The sequence below is a fragment of the Nerophis ophidion genome, linkage group LG01 (genome assembly GCF_033978795.1).
Source record: "Nerophis ophidion isolate RoL-2023_Sa linkage group LG01, RoL_Noph_v1.0, whole genome shotgun sequence".
Lineage (NCBI taxonomy): Eukaryota > Metazoa > Chordata > Actinopteri > Syngnathiformes > Syngnathidae > Nerophis > Nerophis ophidion.
The window spans coordinates 30,708,344-30,733,634 of NC_084611.1; the positions used below are offsets into that span (position 1 = coordinate 30,708,344).

Below are 25,291 nucleotides of genomic sequence, written 5' to 3' on the forward strand. Positions count from 1 at the left end.
CTTCCTTTGAGCAATATTTCCCGCATCTACTTTGTTTTAGAAATCAAGAATATTTCAGTTGTTTTTATCTTTCTTTGTGTGGACATTGTTGATTGTCATGTCATGTTCGGATGGACATTGTGGACGCCACCTTTGCTCCACAGTAAGTCTTTGCTGTCGTCCAGCATTCTGTTTTTGTTTACTCTGTAGCGAGTTTAGTATTGGTTTCATTCTGCATAGTCTTCCCTAAGCTTCAATGCCTTTTCTTATGGCACTCACCTTTTTGTTTATTTTTGGTTTAAGCATTTGACACCTTTTTACCTGCACACTGCCTCCCGCTGTTTCTGACAGCTACAAAGCAATTAGCTACCCGCTGCCACTTACTGATGTGGAAGAGTATTACACGTTTACTTTGCTGAGCTCTAGACAACACCGACATTAACAACAACAAATCATTTGCCGACTATAATTACTGGTTTGCAAAAAATATTTTTAACCCTAGTAGGTGAAATTAGATAATCTCCCACGGCACACAAGACTGTATCCAGTGTGCTACGGCACAGTGGTTGAAGAACACCGGTCTACAGCATACAATACTCAAGCCCTGACTGGAAAGTGAGGCGTGTATACATAGTGACATTGTAGCGTCTTGGAAGAGTTAGTGCTGCAAGGGGTTCTGGGTATTGATTCTGTTGTGTTTATGTTGTTTTACGTTATGGATGTTCTCCCACAAAATGTGTTTGTCATTCTTGTTTGGTGTGGGTTCACAGTTTGGCACATTTTTTAGAGTGTCCGCCCTGAGATCGGTAGGTTGTGAGTTCAAAGCCCGACCGAATCATACCAAAGACTATAAAAATGGGACTCATTCCTTTCCTGCTTGCCACTCAGCATCAAGGGTTGGAATTGGGTGTTAAGTCACCAAAAATGATTCCCGGGCGTGGCACCGCTGCTGCCCACTGCTCCCCTCACCTCCCAGGGTGATGGGTCAAATGCAGAGAATAATTTCACCACACCAAGGGTGTATGTGACAATCATTGGTACTTTAACTTTACTTTAACCTTTACCAGTGTTAAAGTTGTTTACATGGCCACCCTCAGTGTGACCTGTATGGCTGTTGACCAAGTATGCCCTGCATTCACTTGTGTGTGTGAAAAGCTGCATGTGTTATGTGACTTGGCCGGCACACTGTTTGTATAGAGGAAAAGCGGACGTGACGACAGGTTGTAGAGAATGCTAAAGGCAGTGGCTGTAAGGCACGCCCCCAATATTGTTGTCCGGGTGAAGATCAGGAGAATGGTTGCCCCGGGAGATTTTCGGGAGGGGCACTGAAATTTGTGAGTCTGCCGGGAAAATCGGGAGGGTCGGCAAGTCTGAGTATTATCTGTATAATACCAGCAGGCCAGCTCTAATGTTAATTTGATATTGCCTCAAGGACCAAATGAAATTACACGGCGGGCCAATTTTGGCCCGCGGGCCAGAGTTTGACACCCAGGCACTAAATCATCATTACAATATTTGTTTTAAAATGTTTTACCTTAGTTTGGCTGCCAGCTTACTTATTTTGTAGACTCCCCACATGGAGTAAGAGATGTTTATGACTGACTCCTAAGAAGGCCAAAGGGGGAAAAAATACAACAGAATCCAAGTCCTCTCCCCCCTTCTTGTTGACACACACACACACACACACACACACACACACACACACACACACACACACGCACGCACACACACACACACACACACACACACACACACACACACACACACACACACACACACACATTCACACACACTGCCCACTCGCTCTTTCTCAGGCTGGAGCGCATCCCGACTGCCATGTAATAGATGAGGGCCGCGACCCCGGCTGCATGTGTAAATAATCCCCATTCTTCTGCTATAAAAGGAGACTCTTTGAATGGCTGCAACATGCAGACGGCACATGTCGCTGCTGGTGTCTGGTCCACATGTTTCCCCCTCCAGCTTCTACACGGGATAAACACGACTTAAAAGTGTCTGAGAGATGTAAGGAGAATTGGTAGCGGAGAGCCAGCACGAGTGCAGGGAGCAGAGAAGTGAAAGGAGGTCTCTCTGCAGAGCACATGAGCTGTCTACCCTTTTAAGGCCAAAAAGCTTTGCAGAAGGGAGCTTTGCTGTAAATCATCTCAGCTGTGCACCACTTTTACTCTTCACTCCAAATGTCAGCGCTGTTTTGCATCCAGGTTTATATTATTATTGTGTATTGTCCAAGCAAAGCCAATTGAATAGCCTAAAGGTTTTTTTTGTGTGGTAATAGGATCTGATTCATTATGTGAGCCCAGACAAGCGTCGGTTCTAAGCAGGCCAAAAGTTTGGACACACCCAATGTTCTTTATTTTCATGACTATTTACATTTTAGATTGTCCCAAATGGCATCAAAACTATGAATGAACACATGTGGGGCTTTGTACTTTACAACATGTTGCATATTTTTTGTTTTTTGCCATAAAAACGGGGTTTTCTTCAACAAAAAATGCATAAAACATAAACAAAATAAAACAATAGACAAAAAGATCTGAAGTATATCTAGAGATTTAAGCGTTTACAAAAAATGAAATAATTTATTTATTTTTACTGTTTTTATGACTACACACTTCTGGGTCCCAGGACCAAACTTGAGGGGAGCCCTAAAGGTTAAAAAAAAATATACACAGTACAGGCCAACAGTTTGGACACACCTTCTCCTCATTCAATGCGTTTTCTTTATTATCATGACTATTTACATTGTAGATTGTCACTGAAGGCATAAAAGCTATGAATGAAAACATGTGGAGTTGTGTACTTAACAACATATTGCATATTTGTGTTTTTTGTTATAAAAACAGGGTTTTCTTCATCAAAAATTGCATAAAACATTAACAAAATAAAACTAGACAGAAAGACTGATTTGATTAACGTGGACCCCGACTTAAACAAATTGAAAAACTTATTCGGGTACTACGATTTAGTGGTCAATTGTACGGAATATGTACTGTACTGTGCAATATACTGATAAAAGTTTCAATCAATCAATCAATCAGATCTGAAGTTTATCTAGAGATTTAAACGTTGATAAAAAATAAAATATATGATTTTACGGAGGTTGCCCTCCTGCGCGTCCTCCAGTCCACCAAGCACTGCCATGAGAGCCTGGATCAGGGTTACATTAGAGTCTTTATTTCTAATAGTGCAGCAGCTTGCTTTCCAGCAAGTGTCCTTTTGCCGCTCTCGCTCTTGCTCGTGCACTCGCTCCAGCTCCCACCACCTCATTCCTCCCGGCTGCTGCTTATACAGAGCGACAGGTGACGGCGTGGCGCAGTGGGGAGAGTGGCCGTGCGCAACCCGAGCGTCCCTGGTTCAATTCCCACCTAGTACCAACCTCGTCACGTCCGTTGTGTCCTGAGCAAGACACTTCACCCTTGCTCCTGATGGGTGCTGGTTGGCGCCTTCAATGGCAGCTCCCTCCATCAGTGTGTGAATGTGTGTGTGAATGGGTAAATGTGGAAGTAGTGTCAAAGCGCTTTGAGTACCTTGAAGGTAGAAAAGCGCTATACAAGTACAATCCATTTATCATTTATTAGATAACAAGGCCTACCTGGGCCATCTACGCACCTGTCGCTGACTCCGAGGCCGATCCTGGCACACCCCGTTCTGCTGCAGAACGCCCCCCTCCACAGATTTATTTTTACTGTTTTCATGACTGAGACACTTCTGGGTCCCAGGATCAAACTTAAGGGGAGCCTTAAAGGTTAAAAAAATATATACGGTACAGGCCACATATAGTACAGGCCAAAAGTTTGGACACACCTTCTCATTCAATGCGTTTTTTCTTTATTTTCATGACTATTTACATTGTAGATTGTCACTGAAGGCATCCAAAATAGGAATGAACACATGTGAAACAACTGAAAATATGTTTTGTATTCTAGTTTCTTCAAAATAGCCACCCTTTGCTCTGATTACTGCTTTGCACACTCTTGGCATTCTCTCGATGAGCTTCAAGGACACCTGTGAATCGAAAACCATTTCAGGTGACTACCTGTTGAAGCTCATCGAGAGGATGCCAAGTGTATGTGAAAAAGGTGGCTATTTTGAAGAAACTAGAATATAAAACATGTTTTTAGTTATTTCACCTTTTTTTTGTTAAGTACATAACTCTACATGGGTTCATTCATAGTTTTGATGCCTTCAGGGACAATCTACAATGTAAATAGTCATGAAAATAAAGAAAACGCATTGAATGAGGAGAAGGTGTGTCCAAACTTTTGGCCTGTACTGTATGTGGGGGCATTCAGAAATGTGAAGGGGGCATCATGTGTACACGCTGCTCCACCATGCTGCAGCACTTTTTTTCTGTGCTAGTACAGTAGTGACACTGCCTTCTTCATAGAATTTAGTTCACTTGTGTCAAACTCGCCACATTATTTTATGTGGCCCGCAAAAGCCAGCAAATAATATGCGTTAATAAAATGCTTAATATTTTATTACTACATGTATTTGTTGTTTCCCTTTTGATATTAAAAATAATGTACTGCATGCAATTGCATATCTTTTAAAATTCAATATTATCAAAATCTAATATTATATTGGTCCTGGCTTCAATCCTGGGCTCGGGATCTTTCTGTTTGGAGTTTGCACGCTCTCCCATGGGTTACCCCCGGGTACTCCGGCTTTCTCCCACCTTCAAGGACATGCACCTGGGGATAGGTTGATTGGCAACACTAAAAGGTCCCTAGTGTGTGAATGTGAGTGTGAATGTTGTCTGTCTGTGTTGGCCCTGCGATGAGGTGGTGACTTGTCCAGGGTGTACCCCGCCTCCCGCCCATGTGCAGCTGCGATAGCCAATGGACAGAAAAGAGGGAGAATGATATCATATGTGTGTTGTAGCGTGTCCTTTTTTAAGAGGATTTCAACGCTCCGGATGGATGGGAAGACGTAGAGCTGGCCTCGCAAGCAGACACACTGGGATTAGACACTGGCGACTGTCACTTTCCTAACAGATGTCTTCTGCCAATAGGACACGTTCATGCCGCATGTTTGAGACATTTGCAAAGGTTAGGACTTGTCCCTTTTTTACTCCACACCCTTTTAATGGAAGTGTTACTTAAAGGGGAACATTATCACAATTTCAAAAGGGTTAAAAACAATAAAAATCAGTTCCCAGTGGTTTGTTGTATTTTTTGAAGTTTTTTTCAAAATTTTACCGGTCTCGGAATATCCCTAAATAAAGCTTTAAAGTGCCTTATTTTCGGCTCTCTGCGAAGACACTGGCCATTTCCCTGTGACGTCACACAGTGCTGCCAATGTAAACAAACAATGGGAATACCACAGCAAGATACAGTGACATTAGCTCGGATTCAAACTCGGATTTCAGCGACATAAGCGATTCAACAGATTATGCATGTATTGAAACAGATGGTTGGAGTATGAAAATATTGAAGAAGAAACTGCAGCTATTGAGCGAATAGCTATTGACGCTATTAATAGCCATAGCATGTCAGAATAGCTGCGTTAGCATCGCCGGTAAAATGTGCGGACCAAACGATCAGGACTTTCGCATCTTTTGACACTGGAGCAACTTAAATCCGTCGATTGGTAAGTGTTTTTTTCGCATTAAATGTGGGTGGAAGGAAACGGAATATAGTTAAAAATGCATCTACAGGTTATCCATACATCTCTGTTCCATGTCTGCTTTAGCACCGCCGGTAAATAGCATGTTAGCATCGATTAGCGTAGCATGTTAGCATCGATTAGCTGGCAGTCAACATCAACAAAACTCACCTTTGTGATTTCGTTGACTATCGTTGCAAATGCATTTGCAGGTTATCCATACATCTCTGTGCCATGTCTGCCTTAGCATCGCCGGTCAAATGTGGAGACACTCTGGCACATTCAATGGGGGTCCGGCGGCAGATTTCTTGCCACTTTCGCATCTTCAGTGCAACTTGAATCCCTCACTGTTAGTGTTGTTACACCCTCCGACAACACACCGTCGAGGCATGATGTCTCCAAGGTTCCAAAAAATAGTCAAAAAAACGGAAAATAACAGAGCTGAGACCCGGTGTTTGCAATGTGTTGAAAATGAAAATGGTGGTTGTGTTACCTCGGCGACGTCACATTCTGACGTCATCGCCTCTAGCGTGATAAACAGAAAGGCGTTTAATTCGCCAAAATTCACCCATTTAGAGTTCGGAAATCGGTTCAAAAAATAGATAGTCTTTTTTCTGCACCATCAAGGTATATATTGACGCTTACATAGGTCTGGTGATAATGTTCCCCTTTAACACATTGATTCTTGTTAAAGTATCAGCACGCTCACAACAGAAACTGTGCAACTGTCCTCGTGAGCAGCAAAATAGCTCCCTTAAGGAGCATATATGACATGGGTGTCCAAAGTGTGGACTGGGAGCTAATTTTTTAATGATATATTACAGAAATGTATTTAATTCATTATTATGGTGTGGCGGACTCCCAGCCGCCGTCACCGTGCGGGTTGCCGTGACACTCGACACAAGACGCATCATAGCAGGTTTGACTAGTGTTTATTAGTTCAATAAACCTGTCTTCTCTTGGCCATCCGATCGCGTCACTTTTCAGCGCGCGGGCTCTTCCTGCTTGCCGTCGCTGCAGGAAAGGCGTCCGGCGTTTGCGTCCGTTGCGGGTTGTCATCTCTCTCTCTCTTGTCCTTGATCGTCGTGCTCGTTGTCTGGTTGCCGTGGTGTCTTCGCCTACTCCTCCTCGCTCGTTCCTCCTTCCCCTCTTTTGTGCTGCAACAACAGATGAGCAGATTGAGCGCAGGTGTGTGGTGAACACACCTGACTTGGCTGGCTGGAGCGTCGCTCTGAGTGCGTCCCGCCTCCTCTCTCCGCCGCACGCCCCACCTCCTGGCCGCCATTGCGGGTAGGACCGGCATTTGTCCGCCCCTGCGGTCGGCTCCTCGGTTCCGTCTCTCCATCCATCCATCCATCCATTTTCTACCGCTTACTCCCTTTCGGGGTCACGGGGGGCGCTGGCGCCTATCTCAGCTACAATCGGTCGGAAGGCGGGGTACACCCTGGACAAGTCGCCACCTCATCTCAGGGCCAACACAGATAGACAGACAACATTCACACTCACATTCACACACTACGGCCAATTTAGTGTTGCCAATCAACCTATCCCCAGGTGCATGTCTTTGGAGGTGGGAGTAAGCCAGAGTACCCGGAGGGAACCCACGCATTCACGGGGAGAACATGCAAACTCCACACAGAAAGATCCCGAGCCGGGATTTGAACCCAGGACTGCAGGACCTTCGTATTGACATATGGTTATTATTATATTGATCCATTTCATGGGTGTCAAAACCTGTTCCATGGGGGCTGCACACTGAAAAAGCAATAAATAGCGAGGGCCATTTGAATAAATTCAATTTCCAAAATACAATATAAGATATATCCTTTTTGAATTAAAAAAAAAATACTCCATGTCAGCTTTGAATTATTAGTAGAGGTGCATTGTAAATATCGAACAGAAAATGATTGTGCTACGAGGTATTATTAGTCTATTTTTATTACTCTATTAGTCTTATTTCGTATATTCCGGAGAACCTGCATCCTCTGTTCTTTTTGAGGGACCTTCTGAATAACAGCACTCCTGTTGCGATCCGCTGCTCGGATCTTCACAGATTGTTGTTTTGTTTCCATTTTTGTATCACTCTCCGTCTGACTCCTTAGTTCCTGTTTAGTCCGTCACCAAGGTTACATATTATTTTCACCTTCCCCTTGCTTTCGACGCACACCTGTTTCTATTCTGATTACTGCCTTATATAACCCTGCCCATTTTCATTGTTCTGCCTGGGATCCTAGTTTGCTTTCATGCATCTGACGAAGACTTACTTTACATACACGCTAGCTCTCGCTCCGCGTTTTGTTTATTATAGCTCTCATGCTAATGGTTTGTTTTCCCTTTTTTGTGCCCTTGTGCCAAGTTTAGTTTATCTGTTCTTATTTTTAGTTTCCATGCTAGCGCCATTTGTTTGCCTTTGCTGCTTAGCACCAGTGTTTTTGTTTCCAGCCTGTTTTGATTTATTAAATCTTTATTTCTTACCTCAAGCTGTGTTTTTGCTCGACGCATCCCTGGAAGAACATAACCGGCATCGTTATGCCACATAGTCTTCACAACTCCGGTGTTTTTTATAATCTGCTGCAAAAATGTGAGTCCCTCCAACCTTTTCAAGCTGAACTCACAGGCCCCCGGTTAAATGACCCAAATGATGAAAAAGAGAGGACCTAATATGGAACCTTGGGGAACACCACGAGTCGAAATAAAGTAGTTGAACAAATGACTAGTAACTACATCTGAAGTAAACAAGCAACAGCATTACTTTATTAACATGAATCACGTCTCAGTTATCTAAATCACAAGTTTGGAGACCAGTGTTCTATGTTTGCTAGCAATGTTGAAATGTCAATGCAAGGATCTTCAAATGTGTTTAGAGTGGTCCAAGTTCTTATTTTGTTTGTCTCCCAAGTTTTTAACTGACCCAGGGGCTGGTATGGTGTCATTCCGGGACTGATTTTGCCCCTAGATGAATAGCCTTGGTCTAGGGCGAGGGTTTGCAACCTGCGGCTCTTTAGCGCCGCCTTAGTGGCTCCCTGGAGCTTTTTCAAAAATGTATGAAAATAGACAAAGATAGGGGAAAAAATATATTTTTGTTTTGATATGGTTTCTGTAGGAGGACAACATGACACAAACCTTCCCAATTGTTAGAAACCCCGCTGTTTATATTAAACATGCTTCACAGATGAGAGAATTTGGCAAGTACCGTTTTTGTCCTACTAATTTTGGTGGTCCTTGAACTCACCATTGTTTGTTTACATGTATGACTTTCTTCAACGATGCCAGAGAAAGACAGATTTTACGCCACTCATTCTTCGTTTCATTTTGTTCACCAAACTTTTTTCTGCTGTGTGTGAATGCACAAAGGTGAGCTTTGTTGACGTTATTGACTTGTGTGGAGTGCTTATCAGGCATATTTGTTCAAGGCATGACTGTAAGCTAATCGATGCCAACATCCTATTTAGGCTAGCTGTAATACATATTGCATCATTATGCCTCGTTTGTAGGTATATTTGAGCTCATTTCAATTCCTATGTCCTCTGTGGATTCAATTTATATCTGCATTTCTCACGACACATTATTTGTACTTAATATTGGCTGCATTTCTGATAGTGGTTTGTGTGCCATGTTGTTCCAGACCATAGCAAACGTTACTGAGCTTGCCAAAGATTATAAAAAAATCCATTAGAAGAAGACAGCCTGCCGTTTCCTTTAATTTGGACACACGCATCTATACCTTTGGCCATTAAAAGCCAGTAATTTCCAGGAGTTATCTCACCCTCTGAGAAGCCTGCATTTTACCAATGTTCTCCAATGTTGTAAAAATGTGTAGAATACATGTTAAATTTGAACATTTCTGTCAATGAAGATTTGCTTGAGCCCGCGACACATACTGTAGTCATTTTGATAGTAAGCTAATATAGACACTTACATCATTTGTTGCTTTCAGTATAACACTTATATAAGACTTTAAATTTTTTTGCGGCTCCAGACAGATTTTTAATTTTTTTTGTATTTTTGGTGCAATATGGGTCTTCCAACATTTTGGGTCGCCGACCCCTGGTCTACGGGTATGATTTTCACTTCGGGTGCTAGAGGTCAAAGATTTGAATCCAGGAGAGCCCCTTCTGTTGGCAGGAATGAAATAAACCATTATGTGTGACAACAATGTTACTCATACTTGCCAAGCTTGGGACCTCCGAATTCAGGAGATGGGATGTGGGGTTGTTCTTAGCGGGGTGTGTATATTGTAGCGTCCCAGAAGAGTTAGTGCTGCAAGGGGACTGGGTATTTATTCTGTTGTGTTTATGTTGTGTTACGGTGCGGATGTTCTCCCGAAATGTGTTTGACATTCTTGTTTGGTGTGGGTTCACAGTGTGGCGCATATTTGTAACAGTGTTAAAGTTGTCTATACGGCCACCCTCAATGTGACCTGTATGGCTGTTGACCAAGTATGCATTGCATTTACTTATGTGTGTGTGTATAAGTTGAGTACATTATGTGACTGGGCCGGCACGCTGTTTGAATGGAGGAAAAGTGGATGTGACGACAGGTTCTCGAGGACACTAAGGGCAGTGCCCGTAAGGCACGACCCCGATATTGTTGTCCGGTTGGAATTGGGGAGAAATTCAGAAGAATGGTTGTCCCGGGAGATTGTTGGGAGGGACAGTGAAATTCGGGAGTCTCCCGGGAAAATTGGGAGGGTTGGCAAGTATGATGTTGAAGCTACGAATAAAATTACAACATTAACTCCCAATTTATTTAAAAAAAAACAAAAAAAAAAACAGTGTCGTCGTATATCCGTGCCGCTTTGGACTTTCTATCACTAAAACTCAAATTTATTTTCTTTCTTTGACTTACATACTGTAAAAATACAAAAAACATAACAATTTGATGAACCAGACTAATTTAGTACATGGAGACGTAGTCAGTGTGACCTGAAAAGATGCAGCTGTGACACAAAGACTTGCTGGGGAAAAATAGTGTCTCAAAGTTTGTTAGCAAGATAGCAAACAGCAGAGGTTTGATGCAAATGTGAAGTGAAGTGAATTATATTTATATAGCGCTTTTCTCTAGTGACTCAAAGCGCTTTACATAGTGAAACCCAATATCTAAGTTACATTTAAACCAGTGTGGGTGGCACTGGGAGCAGGTGGGTAAAGTGTTTTGCTCAAGGACACAACGGCAGTGACTAGGATGGCGTAAGCGGGATCCAACCTGGAACCCTTAAGTTGCTGGCACGGCCGCTCTACCAACCGAGCTATACAGAAGATATTGGTGGTCATTGAAGGCAGCTGTCAGACAGATATCAAGCATTCTATCAAGTCTTGTATTGAGACTTGTCTCCAGTTTAGGTGGAAATGCTAAACCAAGCCAAGGTCAATGCCAAGACCATGCAGAATTCTTCTTTACTTCATGTCTCAACTAAATGAACCAAACAGTTTTTCCCCTGCAGGTTCAGACCACATCCGTGAAAAAGACGGCCTGTGGTCAGTGCTGATGTGGCTGTCCATCATGGCGACCAGAAAACAGGGCGTGGAGCAGATTGTCAAAGAACACTGGGCCAAGTTTGGACGTAACTACTTCTGCAGGTAAAGAGGCATTCACAAACTCACAAGCGGTTCCATTTCTCTGCAAACAATCACGCCTTTTACGGTTAAAGCCAAAAACATTCCCCTGGCCTTCACCTTTGTCCACTCCTCCTTACTCCCCGGGTGCCGTATTTGAACGTCTCTCCAGAGAGCGGTAAATAGATCAGCCATTGTCTCTTTTGACAAATACTGGTGGATACTGTGGTGTTCCCACATTTTACATAACAAGTAAACAAGATTGGAAGGGCATTGCGACCCCGTACGGGACAAGCGGTAGAAAATGGATGGATAAATTCCTGTGGCCATTTTGCATTAGGCTCCAGCAGATGGCACTGTGTTGAAAAAGAGTAGCGATTCATTTACTCAAATAAATTGTCTCACTGTCATTTCAGTTTTTTAGTGCAGTCATACCTCAATGTCCGTGCTTAATTGGTTCTGTGACAAAGCTCTTAACTCAAAACACTTGTATCTTAAATGTAAAGTGAAGTATATTTATGTAGCGGTTTTTCTCTAGTGACTCAAAGCGCTTTACATAGTGAAACCCAATATCTAATTTTTACATTTAAACCAGTGTGGGTGGCACTGGGAGCAGGTGGGTAAAGTGTCTTGCCCAAAGACACAACGGCAGTGATTAGGATGGCGGAAGCGGGGATCGAACCGGCAACCCTCAAGTTGCTGACACGGCCGCTCTACCAACCGAGCTATGCCGCCCCAAATCAATGTCTCCCTTTAAACTGAACAGAAATTAATTCAATGTGTACTTATCCCACCCCAAAACAGCACAAGTTTAACAAAATAAAATGCCTTTTAAAAAACAAAAACAAACATTTAGAAAAAAAATCCATCCATCCATCCATTTTTCTACCACTTTTCCCTTTTTGGGGTCGCGGGGAGTGCTGAAACCTATCTCAGCTGCATTTTGGCGGAAAGCAGGGTACACCCTAGACAAGACTGTATAAAAACAATACAATAATCTGTACTACTAACAACTAGTTAGTAGTACTAATTTTAGGAAGTGATGTTATTTTGATTCTCCTGAATTCTCCCTAGAAACTGTCGTGTTATGTGGTCACGTTTTGTTTAGTTATGTTCTGTTTGGTTTTTGGACTCTTTGTGCACTCTTGTTTGTTTTGTCACCATGACGACCAATTAGTTCACCTGATTCATTTGGACTCACGCACCTGATTCAATTGGACTCACGCACCTGATTCACTTGGACTCACGCACCTGGATTGTTTGGACTCACGCACCTGTCAATAATCATGTCACTAAAATTTAAGCTTGTAGTTGCCAGGCAGTTGGTTTGGCGTCATTGTACTCTGTACTCTACACTCTGTTTCATACCTGTTTCATGTCATAGTTCATGCTGCCCTGCTCACGTCTTCAAAAGTAAGTTTTTGTTTATTAATGCCACAGTTAGTGTCTTTTGTTTTTATGTCCATAGTTCTGCCTTGTGCTAGTTTTTGTTGTCTTAGCCAAGTTTGTTCTCCGCCTTGTGCGCACCTTTTCTTTGCACTTTTTCATAGTAATAGATTGAACATGTCTTTACCTTCACGCCACGTCCGGTCCAGTTCCTTTGCATTCCGGGAAAACAAACCACACCATAGTCCACGTTCTGACAGAAACTAGTGATGGAGATATTTGAAGTGAAAAAAGAAGCACATAAAGATAGAGGGGTGAAGTTTGTTTTATATAGATATTTATTCATTATTTGTTAATTTTTTTCTATTAATTTTCATATGTCTTATTTGTATTTTATTCTTTATTTTTACTTATGGTTCTTACTATTTTACAAGTTTGATTATTTTTATTTTCCAACGTTGTTCAGACGAGCCATCTGCCTCAGGGGTTATCGACCGTGCTTGTCAGGGCGCCTTTGTGTCAGCGTGCTGGTGGCCATGGTCTGGTGGCTCATGTGATAGTGTTTACTCACATGTGTCCTCTGTACTCAGCCATGCAATGATTGGTCCATATAGTTGCATAAGTGTGTATGTTGTGTGTGTTTGTTTGTGTGTGGTATCTGTGTCCGTGCGTACGTATGAGATAATGGGGGACATGTTTTAACTTTGTAAAGCACTTTGCGTTGCATTTCTTTAATGTATGAAAAGCGCTTTATAAATAAAGTTTGATTGGTTGATTTGATTAACATGTATGCTAAAAATAACATATCCTCATATCGTACTGTTTTCTGTCTCGCCTTTGTCAGGTTTGACTACGAAGGCCTTGACCCCCGCGCTTCCTTTTATCTGATGCGGGATCTGGAGTCGGTCATCTTGGACAAAGCGTTCATCAGCCAGAAGTTCGCTGTCGGAGATCACGTGTACAGCGTGGACAGGACCGACAACTTTGAGTACATCGACCCTGTGGACGGAACGGTGGCGAGACACCAGGTGAGTGCAGCATTGTACGAGGGTGTTATTAGGAATGAAATAAAGCAACCAGATGTAATAATTTCACCCAAAATCAACACCATGGTACACTGGGTTATAGTCAGGAGAATAGCATCATGGTGGCCCTAAACCAGGGGTCAGCAACCCAATAATGTTGAAAGAGCCGTAATGGACCGAAAATACAAAAAGTAAATCTGTCTGGAGCCGCAAAAAATTCAAAGTCCTATATAAGTCTTATAATGAAGGCAACACATGACAAAAGTGTTCTATATTAGCTATAATAGCCTACTATCAAAATTACTTTAAAAGTCTTATATAAGTGTTATAATTTAGGCAAGACATGATGTAAGTGTCTATATTAGCCTACTATCAAAATGACTATGTGTCGCAGGCTGAAGCAAATCTTTGTTGACAGAAATGTTGAAATTTTATATTTATTCTACACATTTTTACAACATCATGCACCGTTAGTAAATCAGAGGCTACTCAGAAGGCGAGATAACTCCTGGAAATGACTGGCTTTTAATGGCCATAGGAATAGATGTGTGTGTCCAAGTTAAAGGAAATGGCAGGCTGTCTTCTTTTAATCTATTTATTATCATCTCTGGCAGGCAATGTAATGTTTGCTGAAATGCAGCTAATATCACATATAGATAATATGTCATGAGACATGCAAAACTAAATTATATACAAAGAGGATAAAAGTAAAGGAAATGAAATGAGCTCAAATACACCTCCAAATGAGGCATGATGATGCAATATGTACATACAGTAAGCCTGAATAGCATGCAGTCAGGCACTGATCAAATATGCCTGATTAGCTCTCCAACAAGTCTATAACATCAACAAAGCTCACCTTTGTGCATTCATGCACAGTATGAAATGTTTGATGCGCAAAACTGAGAAAAAGGAGTGGAAGATTTTACATGTATACAAACTGTTGCGTCACAGTTTACACTATGGTGAGTTCAAGAACCGCCGAAATTAGAAGGACATAACGATGTTCGCCAAATACTCTCATTAGTGAAACATACACACAAACATATTAACCAGTGGGATTTCTAACAATTGGGAAGGTTTGTGTCATGTTTGTCCTCAAACAAAAAATATTCTAAAACCCAAAATGTATTTTCCCCCCTTCGTTTTCCATTTTCAATCTTTTTTTAAAGAATGCTCCAGGGAGCCCTTAGGATGGTGCTAAAGAGCTGCACGTGGCTTGAGAGCCGCAGGTTGCTGACCCCAGACCTAAACCATATAGTGAAACAGTCTATAAGAAGGGTGTCCAAACTTTTCTTCCACTTAATGCAGCACACTATAAAATAAAGCATGGGGGGGACATTTTAATTTTTTTCATTTTCAAAACCACTGCAATATATAAATTTGTTTTAACCTTTAGGGCTCCCCTCAAGTTTGGTCCTAGGACCCAGAAGTGTCAGTCATAAAATAAGTCTCAGTCAAAATAAATAATATATTTTATTTTTGTCAATGCTTAAATCTCTAGATAAACTTCAGATCTTTCCGTCAATAGTTTTATTTTTATTTGTTTATGTTTTATGCAATATTTGTTCTAGAAAACCCTGTTTTTTATGGCAAGAACAAAAATATGCAACATTTTCCACACACAAAATGTGCAAAGTGGAATATTTGATCTTAAGTATTTGGAGACTTAATTAGGTCAATAATTCCAAACAACATTGATTTTTTTTTGGTAACATTTTAGTATGGGGAACATATTGTAAGTAACAGACTTAATTTAGAGTTATTTTGTTAGGGTTAGAGGGTTAAGGTTAGGGTTAGTAATGGTGCATAATAAGGCCATGCAGAATAAGGCATTAATAAGAACTTAGTAATGAAGTCCTGAAGAATTTGGAAATAATCCTCCTTTTTCATTGTCCCATTTACTCTCTGTAAAGCACCAGTTCCATTGGCAGCAAAACAGGCCCAGAACATAATACTACCACCACCATGCTTGACGGTAGATACGGTGTTCCTGGGATTAAAGGCTTCACCTTTTCTCCTCCAAACATATTGCTGGGTTTTGTGGCCAGAAAGGTACATTTTTGTTTCATCTGACACCACATGGACAAACATAAGTCCTTCTGGATGAAAGTTCTGTGGTCAGATGAAACAAAAAATTAGCTGTTTGGCCACAATACCCAGCAGTATAATTGGAGGAGAAAAGGTGAGGAACACCATGTCTACTAGAAATTATTGGAAACTCAAGACAGCCATGACATTATGTTCTTTACAATTGTTATGTAACTTTTTGACCACGACTCTGTTATATTTGATGTTTTTAATCTACTTTATACCTGCATTATCCTATCCATCCTTACCCTTCCCATCCTTTGTAACTGAATTAGTGTGTGGAACAATTTCCCTTGTGGATCAATATTGTTTGTCTAAGTCTGAGTCTAAAACAAATATCTCTTACCTCTTCTTTAAAATCTGATTAGAAATATAACAGACTTGTCTACATGCTGACAATTTTCTAGCCATCTAATTGTTTATTTGAGAAAGGGGCATTTGTGTCTTCATCATGCAGCTCAAATTCTAACATGCCAGACCACCCACTCTGCTTTAACGTCGTCTCATCTGTGGGGATCCATGTTTGGATACGACGGCCTATCTTCCATTTTAAAACGTAAACACACCAACACAACTGACGTACGTACTCACTTCCCGTCCACGCCTCGGCCTGCTCCCCGCTGACTCCCGTCGGGTCTCTTCTGAAATGTCTGCCGCTGACATTTGCCCCACCCTGACATATGCCACACACACAAACAGTTCTTTAGTGTGTATACCAGCAGTTGTCCTTGTGTAAGCACAAACATGCATGCACCAACTCCCAGCAACGTTGTGCGACAGCTCAGGAGCGGTGAGGGGAACATCAGTCAAGGGGCCAATGACAACAAAGTGATGTTACCATGGTTACCATCCCCAAATGTGGCTTTAACCTCACTGGTATACCCATCAAGGCCCAGTCGCCCCCGATGTGCGTGTTGTTGTAGCACACATTCCTACCAGGCCGGAATTATATCAGCTGTCGTCTCCTCTCTCCAGGAGACAAGAAAAAAACAACACACACACACACCTATGGTAACACACACATCTTGTATGTATCTAACTTATAATAAATGATTCACCCCTATACAATATCCTACCCTAATACCTTCCTTTGCAATATTACCCTTCGAGTGCAATACATATGACACTGATTGTCATTTATCACTTTGGTACACTTATCTTGCTCTGTATATTGAACAGTATTTTGTATTTTGTATAGTGTTTTGAATATTGTACAGGATTGGTTATCATTTTTAGTGGATAGTAGTCTGTTTATTTCGAGACTTATTTATATTTTATTTATTACCTATTGTGCAATTTATTTTTTATCCCATATTTGTTCCCACTACCACACCTTAAGTTGGAGTCCTTAATCTTGTTGTATGCAAATATAATGACACAGACACCAGTGCCCCCCGCAACCCCAAAGGGAATAAGCGGTAGAAAATGGATGGATGGATAATGACAATAAAGTACATTCTATTCTATTCTAGTCTATGTAGGATTGTATGTTTAGTTCAGTGACATATAAAACAATAGTGGAAGTGGGACACTTTATTAGGTACACTCACAAGGTAAGATTGGTATCAAAATGTCAGTGACGTTTTTTTTTTAAAACCACAACATGGAAAAAGTTTCTAATTCCAAAAATTGTGTGACACCATAGCCCTCGCAGTGTGGCTGCTTTACGACCGTCATCACCGTGGCAACGGCCAGCGTCCTCTCGCCACTGTCACACATTTGAATACACTGCTGTTTGTGTGGTAAACAATGTTGGAGTTCACTGCTTCTATTGAAGTGAATTAAAGTGAATTATATTTATATAGCGCTTTACTCTTGTGACTCAAAGCGCTTTTACATTGTGAAACGGGTGGCACTGGGAGCAGGTGGGTGAAGTGTCTGGCCCAAGGACACAGCGGCAGTGACTAGAATGGCAGAAGCGGGGATCGAATCTGGAATCCTCAAGTTGCTGGCACGGCCACTCTACCAACCGAGCTATACCGCCCCATAATTGAAGCATTCCTTACCCTGTAATATAGGATCTTTGACCAAGGTTTTTGCAGAGACCGGAGCAGACCCAACAAAGCAACCAAGAGAGCCGACTCCATCCTCGGTTGCCCACCAAGTCTCGGACCAGCATTGACCACTGTGTGTTCTAAATCAGAGGTTCTTAATCTTTTTGACTTCCAGGCCCGACTCTTCCACTACAGAGGGGCACGGCCCGGTTCAAATATTAACAGGGAATTAGTAATCTTACTGTTCAATTTAATGGTATTCAATACTTATATCTAACCTGCTTACTTAGTATAAACCTTGGTAAATGATATGAAACCATGCATTAATCACAAAGATCGTGATCAAGGCTTTAGGTCAGGCTGATTATAAAAATAAGAAGTAATCGACTGTACTGCAACATGAATTTACATACAATTACCCAGGGATAAAATAAATACATTGTTACTACAATAATGAATGATGAATATATATTTTTTATTAAAAATGGTGAATAAAATTAAAGTGCAAAATGAAAATACTGCTTAACCACGTTAGTCATATTTTATGCGCTTAAGAAACTTTGATGATTATAGCTCCAGACTTCTTCTGTTTGTTTGAAATCGGCATTACTGCCACAAGTGGTGGAAAAGTATAGTACAAGTGAGTACTACTGCAGACCACTGCTGAGAAACAGATATTTTTCCGCCAATAGTTAAGCTTAACACTGTTCTAAATGACGATTTTTTAAAATTTATTATTGTTTTTCTGGATGATGTCGTTTGTCCTTAAACATGTTGGCATAAAACATCAATATTTTACAAATTTTGTTTTAAGTTTATTTCAGTTAAGAGTTTGTTCAATAGAAAAATACTGGCATTTATTAAGTAGTTATCACTGAAAATAACTATGATACCGTCAGCCTTGAATATTGACTGTCTTTATGTAAGTCCCTTGGTGCTAGTGACATCTAGTGGGCGTTTGCTGCTATTGCACTCTAAATGCCTATTTAGGGTAGGCCCTTGAAATGCAGAATTTTGTTTTCAAGGGGGTCCCTAAAGAGGACCAAAACACATTATTTCTTGCCTTGAAACTATGTCTTGGGAAAATTTAAAAATAAACATTTTAAAAACCTGCTAAGGTTTTTAATTTTCCTGAAGGAACTCTCCTGAAGGAATCAATAAAGTACTATCTAAACATCAAAATTAATAGATTTGTAGTCCCTATGCTAAGAGTTAGTAGTCTTTGGTGAGCAGAAATCTCCGAACTGGAGACTGTATTACATAATTTTTCTCACTTTGGGATCTCTGCTTGACCATATAACAACTGATTTCATAAAAACTAAACCTGTCCATCCAATAATGGCATGTCTATTTTCCCCAGGGTTTGAGAATCGTCTTTAGCGATGCGTCCCGACTGGTGTTCAGGATGAGCGGAAGCGGTGGTGGGATGGGCGCCACAATCCGCATCTATGCAGAGAGCTTTGAGAGAGACCCTGAGAGACACAACAGAGAGACACAGGTACAGAGTATGAATATGCGTTATTTGTGTGTGTGTGTGTGTGTGTGTGTGTGTGTGTGTGTGTGCGTGTGTGTGTGTGCGTGTGTGTGTGTGTGTTAGGAGTGGAATTATAAGCAGGGTTGTCAAACTCGTTTTCATTGAGGGCCACATCGCAGTTATGGATGCCCTCAGAGGGCCGCTTGTGACAGTGAATAACATATGAATATAATATGCCTCATTACACAATTATCGCTTATTATATTTTTTTACGTGTACTTTAAAACAAAATCTGTAGATTTGACATGAAAAAACTGACACTTCAGTTGCCAAAATTCAAATTTTTTTTACTATATACACTGTAAATGTAAATGGTAAAACAGTAGCACTGTTTTTACTTTAAAATCTATGATTGTCGTTTTTACGGTGTCTTACTGTAAATGAAAAACAATACCACACGTTTTGTTAGTTTTTTTTATGGTAACATTTTGCCAACTGAGCTACCAGTTTTAAAGCGTCAACACAATTTTTACGGTGTAAAATTTGAACTTGCTTTAACGTCATAAGTCCAGCCAATATTCAAGATATTTTATTTTTTATATATAATAATTGTGCAATATTAGGTATAATTTGAAAGATATAAAAATTGCATGCAGTTTGTGTCTTATTTTTCTGTCACAATGGAAAGTGTGCTAAAAAAATAATAATATGCATATTAATTCCAGGCTTTCGCAGACCATATGAAATTGTAGGTAGGTTTGACACATTTTTAGGTGTTATTCTCTTAGATATTTTAGTAAAAACCCCAAGTGATGAATCACAATGCTGAATTATTGGGATATACCAGGAGTGTCAAAGTAATTTTAGCTCAGGGGCCACAAACCTATTCCCACGTGGGCCGGACGAGTAAAATCATGGCATGATAACTTAAAAATACAACTAGGACAAGATCATAGTGTTTTCTTTGTTTTACTTTGGCCCAAAATAGAACAGGCAAATAGTCCTCTTCGCAAAACACTTAAAGTTAGTTAAATTCTGAAGCAAAAATTTAAAGAAAAAACTTTAAGTCACAGCCCCTCTAGGTTTGAACAAAAAAGAAAATAAGACATAAATAAAAAATATTGTATGTTTTAACTACCCCATTTTTCATTTCCATTATTCACTTTCTTTCAATTTGCACAGAAGACAATCATTTTCACAGAACTATATCAATGTGCAATTGTCTCATGCAGTATTTTAAGTGTTTGTTTTACTCCTGTTTGTTTTAATGCCCCACTTTACCGTGTACCTCTCGCTCTGTATACTTGCTCACCCTTGTGTAAACTGTTTGCTTGCCTAACAGAATTGCTATTGCGACATCCAGTGGACTCATTTAGAACAGCAGTGTCTTCAATTTAAAAATGCAGCTCAATTTGGGGCGGTACTGCTCGCTTGGTAGAGCGGCCGTGCCAGCAACTTAAGGGTTGCAGGTTCGATCCCCGCTTCCGCCATCCTAGTCACTGCCGCTGTGTCCTTGGGCAAGACACTTTACCTACCTTCTCCCAGTGCCACCCACACTGGTTTAAATTTAAAAATTAGATATTGGCTTTCACTATGTAAAGCGCTTTGAGTCACTGGAGAAAAAGCGCTATATAAATATAATTCACTTCACTTCACATTTTTACACTTAGCAAAGTTATCCCGCGGGCCGGATTGAAACTGTTCGCGGGCCGAATGTTTGACTTCCCTGATATATATGGTGTTCTGTGGTGTTAAATAGAACAACAATGTACATAACCGACCAAAATTGTGTACTTTGTGAACTGCTCCAGTGTATGTGTGTGTTTGTGTGAAACTGCTGACACGGTCATCATCATTACATGCCTCATTGTACCATGTACCACCTCCATTTGTCATTGGGTCGCCACAATTAGCAATACTGGCTTGTTGTGTAGCACTGCAGGCACTAACTTAACAAAATGGCTTTGCATGTGGCAGCCCACCACCCAACATAACAACGTATTAATAATCTGTTCTTCAATACTCTGTGGCCTAGTGGTTAGAGTGTCCGCCCTGGGATTGGTAGGTCGTGAGTTCAAATCATGGCAGAGTCATACCAAAGACTATAAAAAGGGGACCCATTACCTCCCTGCTTGGCACTCAGCGTTAAGGTTTGGAATTGGGGATTTACATCACCATAAATGATTCCCGGACGTGGCAATGCTGCTGCCCACTGCTCCCCTCACCCCCCAGGGGGTGAGGGGTCAAATACAGAGAATAATTTTGCCACATCTCCTATGTGTGTGACAATCATTGGTACTTTAACTTTAACTTTAATTCGCCAATAATCTGTTCAAAGATCAAACTTTTACCATCTCTGCAGCAGTCATTGATGCACTCTTCTCTTAACTTACCTGATGTCATGCATCTTGCACCATAACAAGAACCAGCTGACAAACTAGGTAATTGCCCCTATAAAATGCATGTTTTTAAAGGGCTGTAGGATCTTCTGTCATGACAACTAGCAAACCTATAATCTAAACAACTATCTGTTTATCTGCATGTTGCCCTTATCACTATCCATCTACGTAAGTAACAGTATCTATACGTGCTGCCTTACACAACAAAGCAAAGAGCAGACGGATGTTATTGTGGTAAAAATTGTTGTTGACCTATAGTTACTGGAGCCACAGTATTAGGTATACCTGCACAATCTAATGAGACAGAATATTAGGAGCGCGTTCCAGAGTACTGGAGCCCGAATACAAAATGCTCCATAGCCTGCAGACTTTTTTTGGGCTCTGGGAATCACTAAAAAGCCGGAGTTTTTCGAATGCAGATTTCTTGCCGGGACATATGGTACAATACAACCAGCAAGATAGGATGGAGCTAGACCTTTTTGTATTTTAGACGTAAGTAGTAAAACCTCAAAGTCACATCTTAAGTGCACAGGAAGCCAGCGCAGGGGAGCCAGTATAGGTATATAAGTATATAGGTATATACAGTATAGGCGGAATATGATCAAATTGTCTTGTTCTTGTAAAAAGACTAGCTGCCGCATTTTGTACCAACTGTAATCTTTTAATGCTAGACATAGGGAACTTCGAAAATATTACGTTACATTAATCGAGATGTGACGTAATGAACGCATTTATAATGATCTCAGCATCGCTGGTGGACAAAATTGAACACATTTTTACGATATTACGGAGATGAAAGAAGGCCGTTTTAGTAACACTCTTAATGTGTGACTCAAACGAGAGAGTTGGGTCGAAGATAATACCCAGATTCTTTACCGAGTCGCTTTGTGTACTTGTTTGGTTGTCAAATGTTAAGGTGGTATTATTAAATAGTTGTCTGTGTCAAGCAGGACCCATAATCAGCATTTCCGTTTTCTTTGCGTTGCAAAAAGTTAGTGGACATCCATTGTTTAATTTAATTTAGACACGCCTCCAGCTGACTACAATCTGGCGTGTTGGTCAGCTTTAGGGGAATGTAAAGTTGGGTGTCATCAGCATAACATTGAAAGCTAACACTGTATTTCATGTTACTTAGTGGCAGCATGCTTAAGAGTGCGAGGCCAAGAACCGAACCCTGTGGAACTCTGCATGTTATCTGAACATCCTCTGAGGTCACATTGTTATGGGAAACACACTGCATCCTATTAGTAAGATAGGAGTTAAACCAACAAAAGGCTAAATCTGACATACCAATATGTGTTTTGGTACTTTCTAATAAAATACTAAAATAATTAATCAGCAACATTAACTCAGAAGCGCAATATATAAAATAATTCAACTTACAAAACAAAAATCAATATATATATATATATATATACATTTTTTTTTTTGTCAAAATGATGAAGTCAGGATAATTGGTACAATGAGCACGTCTTGTAGTGCACAGCTTTTCAAGCGGGGTTTGTAGCATGGTAATGTATGGATGTGCGATACCACTGCTTTTCTTTCCGAACCGATACAGAGTAAAACTCAGGCTGCTATTGGCGATAACTGTCAGGTTCTGTCGGTCTTGAACCCCAAGATGCAGAAATGCCAGGCGTAGGGCAGGTAAACATTTTCGTGGCGAGGGGGGCAAGGATTGTTCTTCCAGGATGCAAACTGACTTTTCCGGACAACGGTAGAAGGTAGGAATATGTTCAATTTCCAAAACACAAAAGGGTACAAAAAAACTGAAAACAAATTGAAGTCGAGCGTGCCCAACGCACGCCAAAGCTAAGGTAAAAAATTTCGGACATAAAACGTGAAACTAAAAAATATGAAACTAACTCACTAAACTAGGGGTCGGGAACCTTTTTGGCCAAATATTTTTAAAAGTATTTCCGTGAAAGCCATATAGTATATATATATTTTTTTAACACTGAATACAACTAATTGCATGCATTTTTAAGCAAGACCAACATTTTTAGAGGATAATAAGTCTCTTATTCTTTTTAATAAGATTGTTATTCTGAAGCTAAACAACAATAAATAAAACACTTCTTACCATTAATGCGACTTCTTGAACAGGTGTGGTAGAAACCAGATGGATGGATTAAAATGCATGACAATGTTTTATATTTTGAACGTTATTTTTAACACTGTGATTACCAGCGGAGTTATTCATTACTTACCGTGTTAAGCGATGTCAGCTAAGATTTATCTGAGAGCCAGGTGCAGTCATCAAAAGAGCCACATCTGGCTCTAGAGCCATAGGTTCCCTACCCCTGCACTAAACTGTGGCTTGAATAAACAAATGGCATGAACTATGGACAGGGCAAAACAAAAACTCGCTAACTGTAGCATGAATAAACAAAAACGTACGTGGCGTGGCATGGCATGAAGCATGAAAAGAACAGAGGCATTGCATGAAACAATGACGGCAGGCTGATATAATGCCTCTGATTAGTGCTCGGGTAGCAGGTGAGCGGCCGAACACTTATCAGAGACAGGTGAACATAATTTGCAACCATAGCAACCAAAACAAACTCAGGGAGGTGCACAAACAGGAACTAAATGAGTCCAAAACTAACAGAAAATACAAAAATATGATCTGGACCACGGATCATGACAAACATGACTTTAATGTCAAAAAGCAAATAGTGCAACTATGTGCACATGTAGGGAACATTTACACAGGAAACAGGAAACAATCATCGAGCCCTGACTGGAGGGCGAGGCAGGGATAAATAGCATCCCGATTGGCAACGGCAACAAGGTGTGTCAGGCTGACAATCAGGGACAGGTGAGCGAAACGAGCGCTCAGGGAGACATGCAGGAAGTGGAACTAAAAGAAGAGCGCTGACAGGAAATAAACACAAGCTAAGGAAACATAACAAGACATGAACGTGACAGATCGTCACCATAATGATCCGATAACGATACTTTCTGCAAAAATACCTAATGTGTCTGGTCAAATTCAAAAAGTAGTGTACAGGTATTCTAAGTGTTGCTGCTCTTGGGCAATCATCTTCAAACAATATAAAATCACAGGGCGAAACAAATGATGACGTTATTCTGAACTGTTTTATCACATTCAACTCTGTATGTAGTGTCTCCAAATAGCCTCCAATAAAATGATACATGCACTTTCTGTTTTATAATACTGAGTGACTCATTATAATTGCTAGTAGTTTTCTTAAATAAACAAATGACAGACCGGATGACTAAGCACGGCACAGCGTGCCGCTGGACTTGCCCATTACGTACATACCTACATGTAGGCGGAACAATAAGTAGTTCCCAGGAATCACGTTTTATTTAGACAAGATCTCAGTGATTTAATTACTTTACACAGAGTTCCTATTAAGTAATGTAATTATTGATATAATCACATTATCTCAAACAATTGAAGTATCGACAGTATTGATATTTGATTTGACAATCAATATTGGAGCATAAAGATCTGGCATCAGCATTATCGGTGTTTCAGTATCGAACCGCACGTCTCTATGATACCACATGATACTGATAAAGCATTTTTGCTGGGGTCTCCTGCGACATCGCTCTACACCTTCCCCACTATTTGAGAATAACTTGTTTATCTATAGCAAATAATGCCATGTTTTGTGATTGTCAGTAGTGCTGTGTGTGTGTGTGTGCGTGCGTGTGTGCGTGCGTGCGTGCGTTTTGTTCTCTTGTTTCTGTTTTTATCTGTGTAAAACACATTGTGTTGCCGCTTGCCTGT

The 25,291-nt window shown here is 40.7% G+C and overlaps 1 protein-coding gene across 1 annotated transcript in view; it reads left to right on the forward strand.

Moving 5' to 3' along the window:
• The window catches only part of pgm5 (phosphoglucomutase 5), a 74,198-nt gene that overhangs the window by 47,372 nt on the left and 1,535 nt on the right, over window positions 1–25,291 (forward strand). The window contains exons 8-10 of the mRNA XM_061900676.1: window positions 11,048–11,183; window positions 13,390–13,573; window positions 19,016–19,153. Coding sequence (XP_061756660.1) covers window positions 11,048–11,183; window positions 13,390–13,573; window positions 19,016–19,153 — 458 coding nt within the window. The remainder of the gene's footprint in view (window positions 1–11,047; window positions 11,184–13,389; window positions 13,574–19,015; window positions 19,154–25,291) is intronic.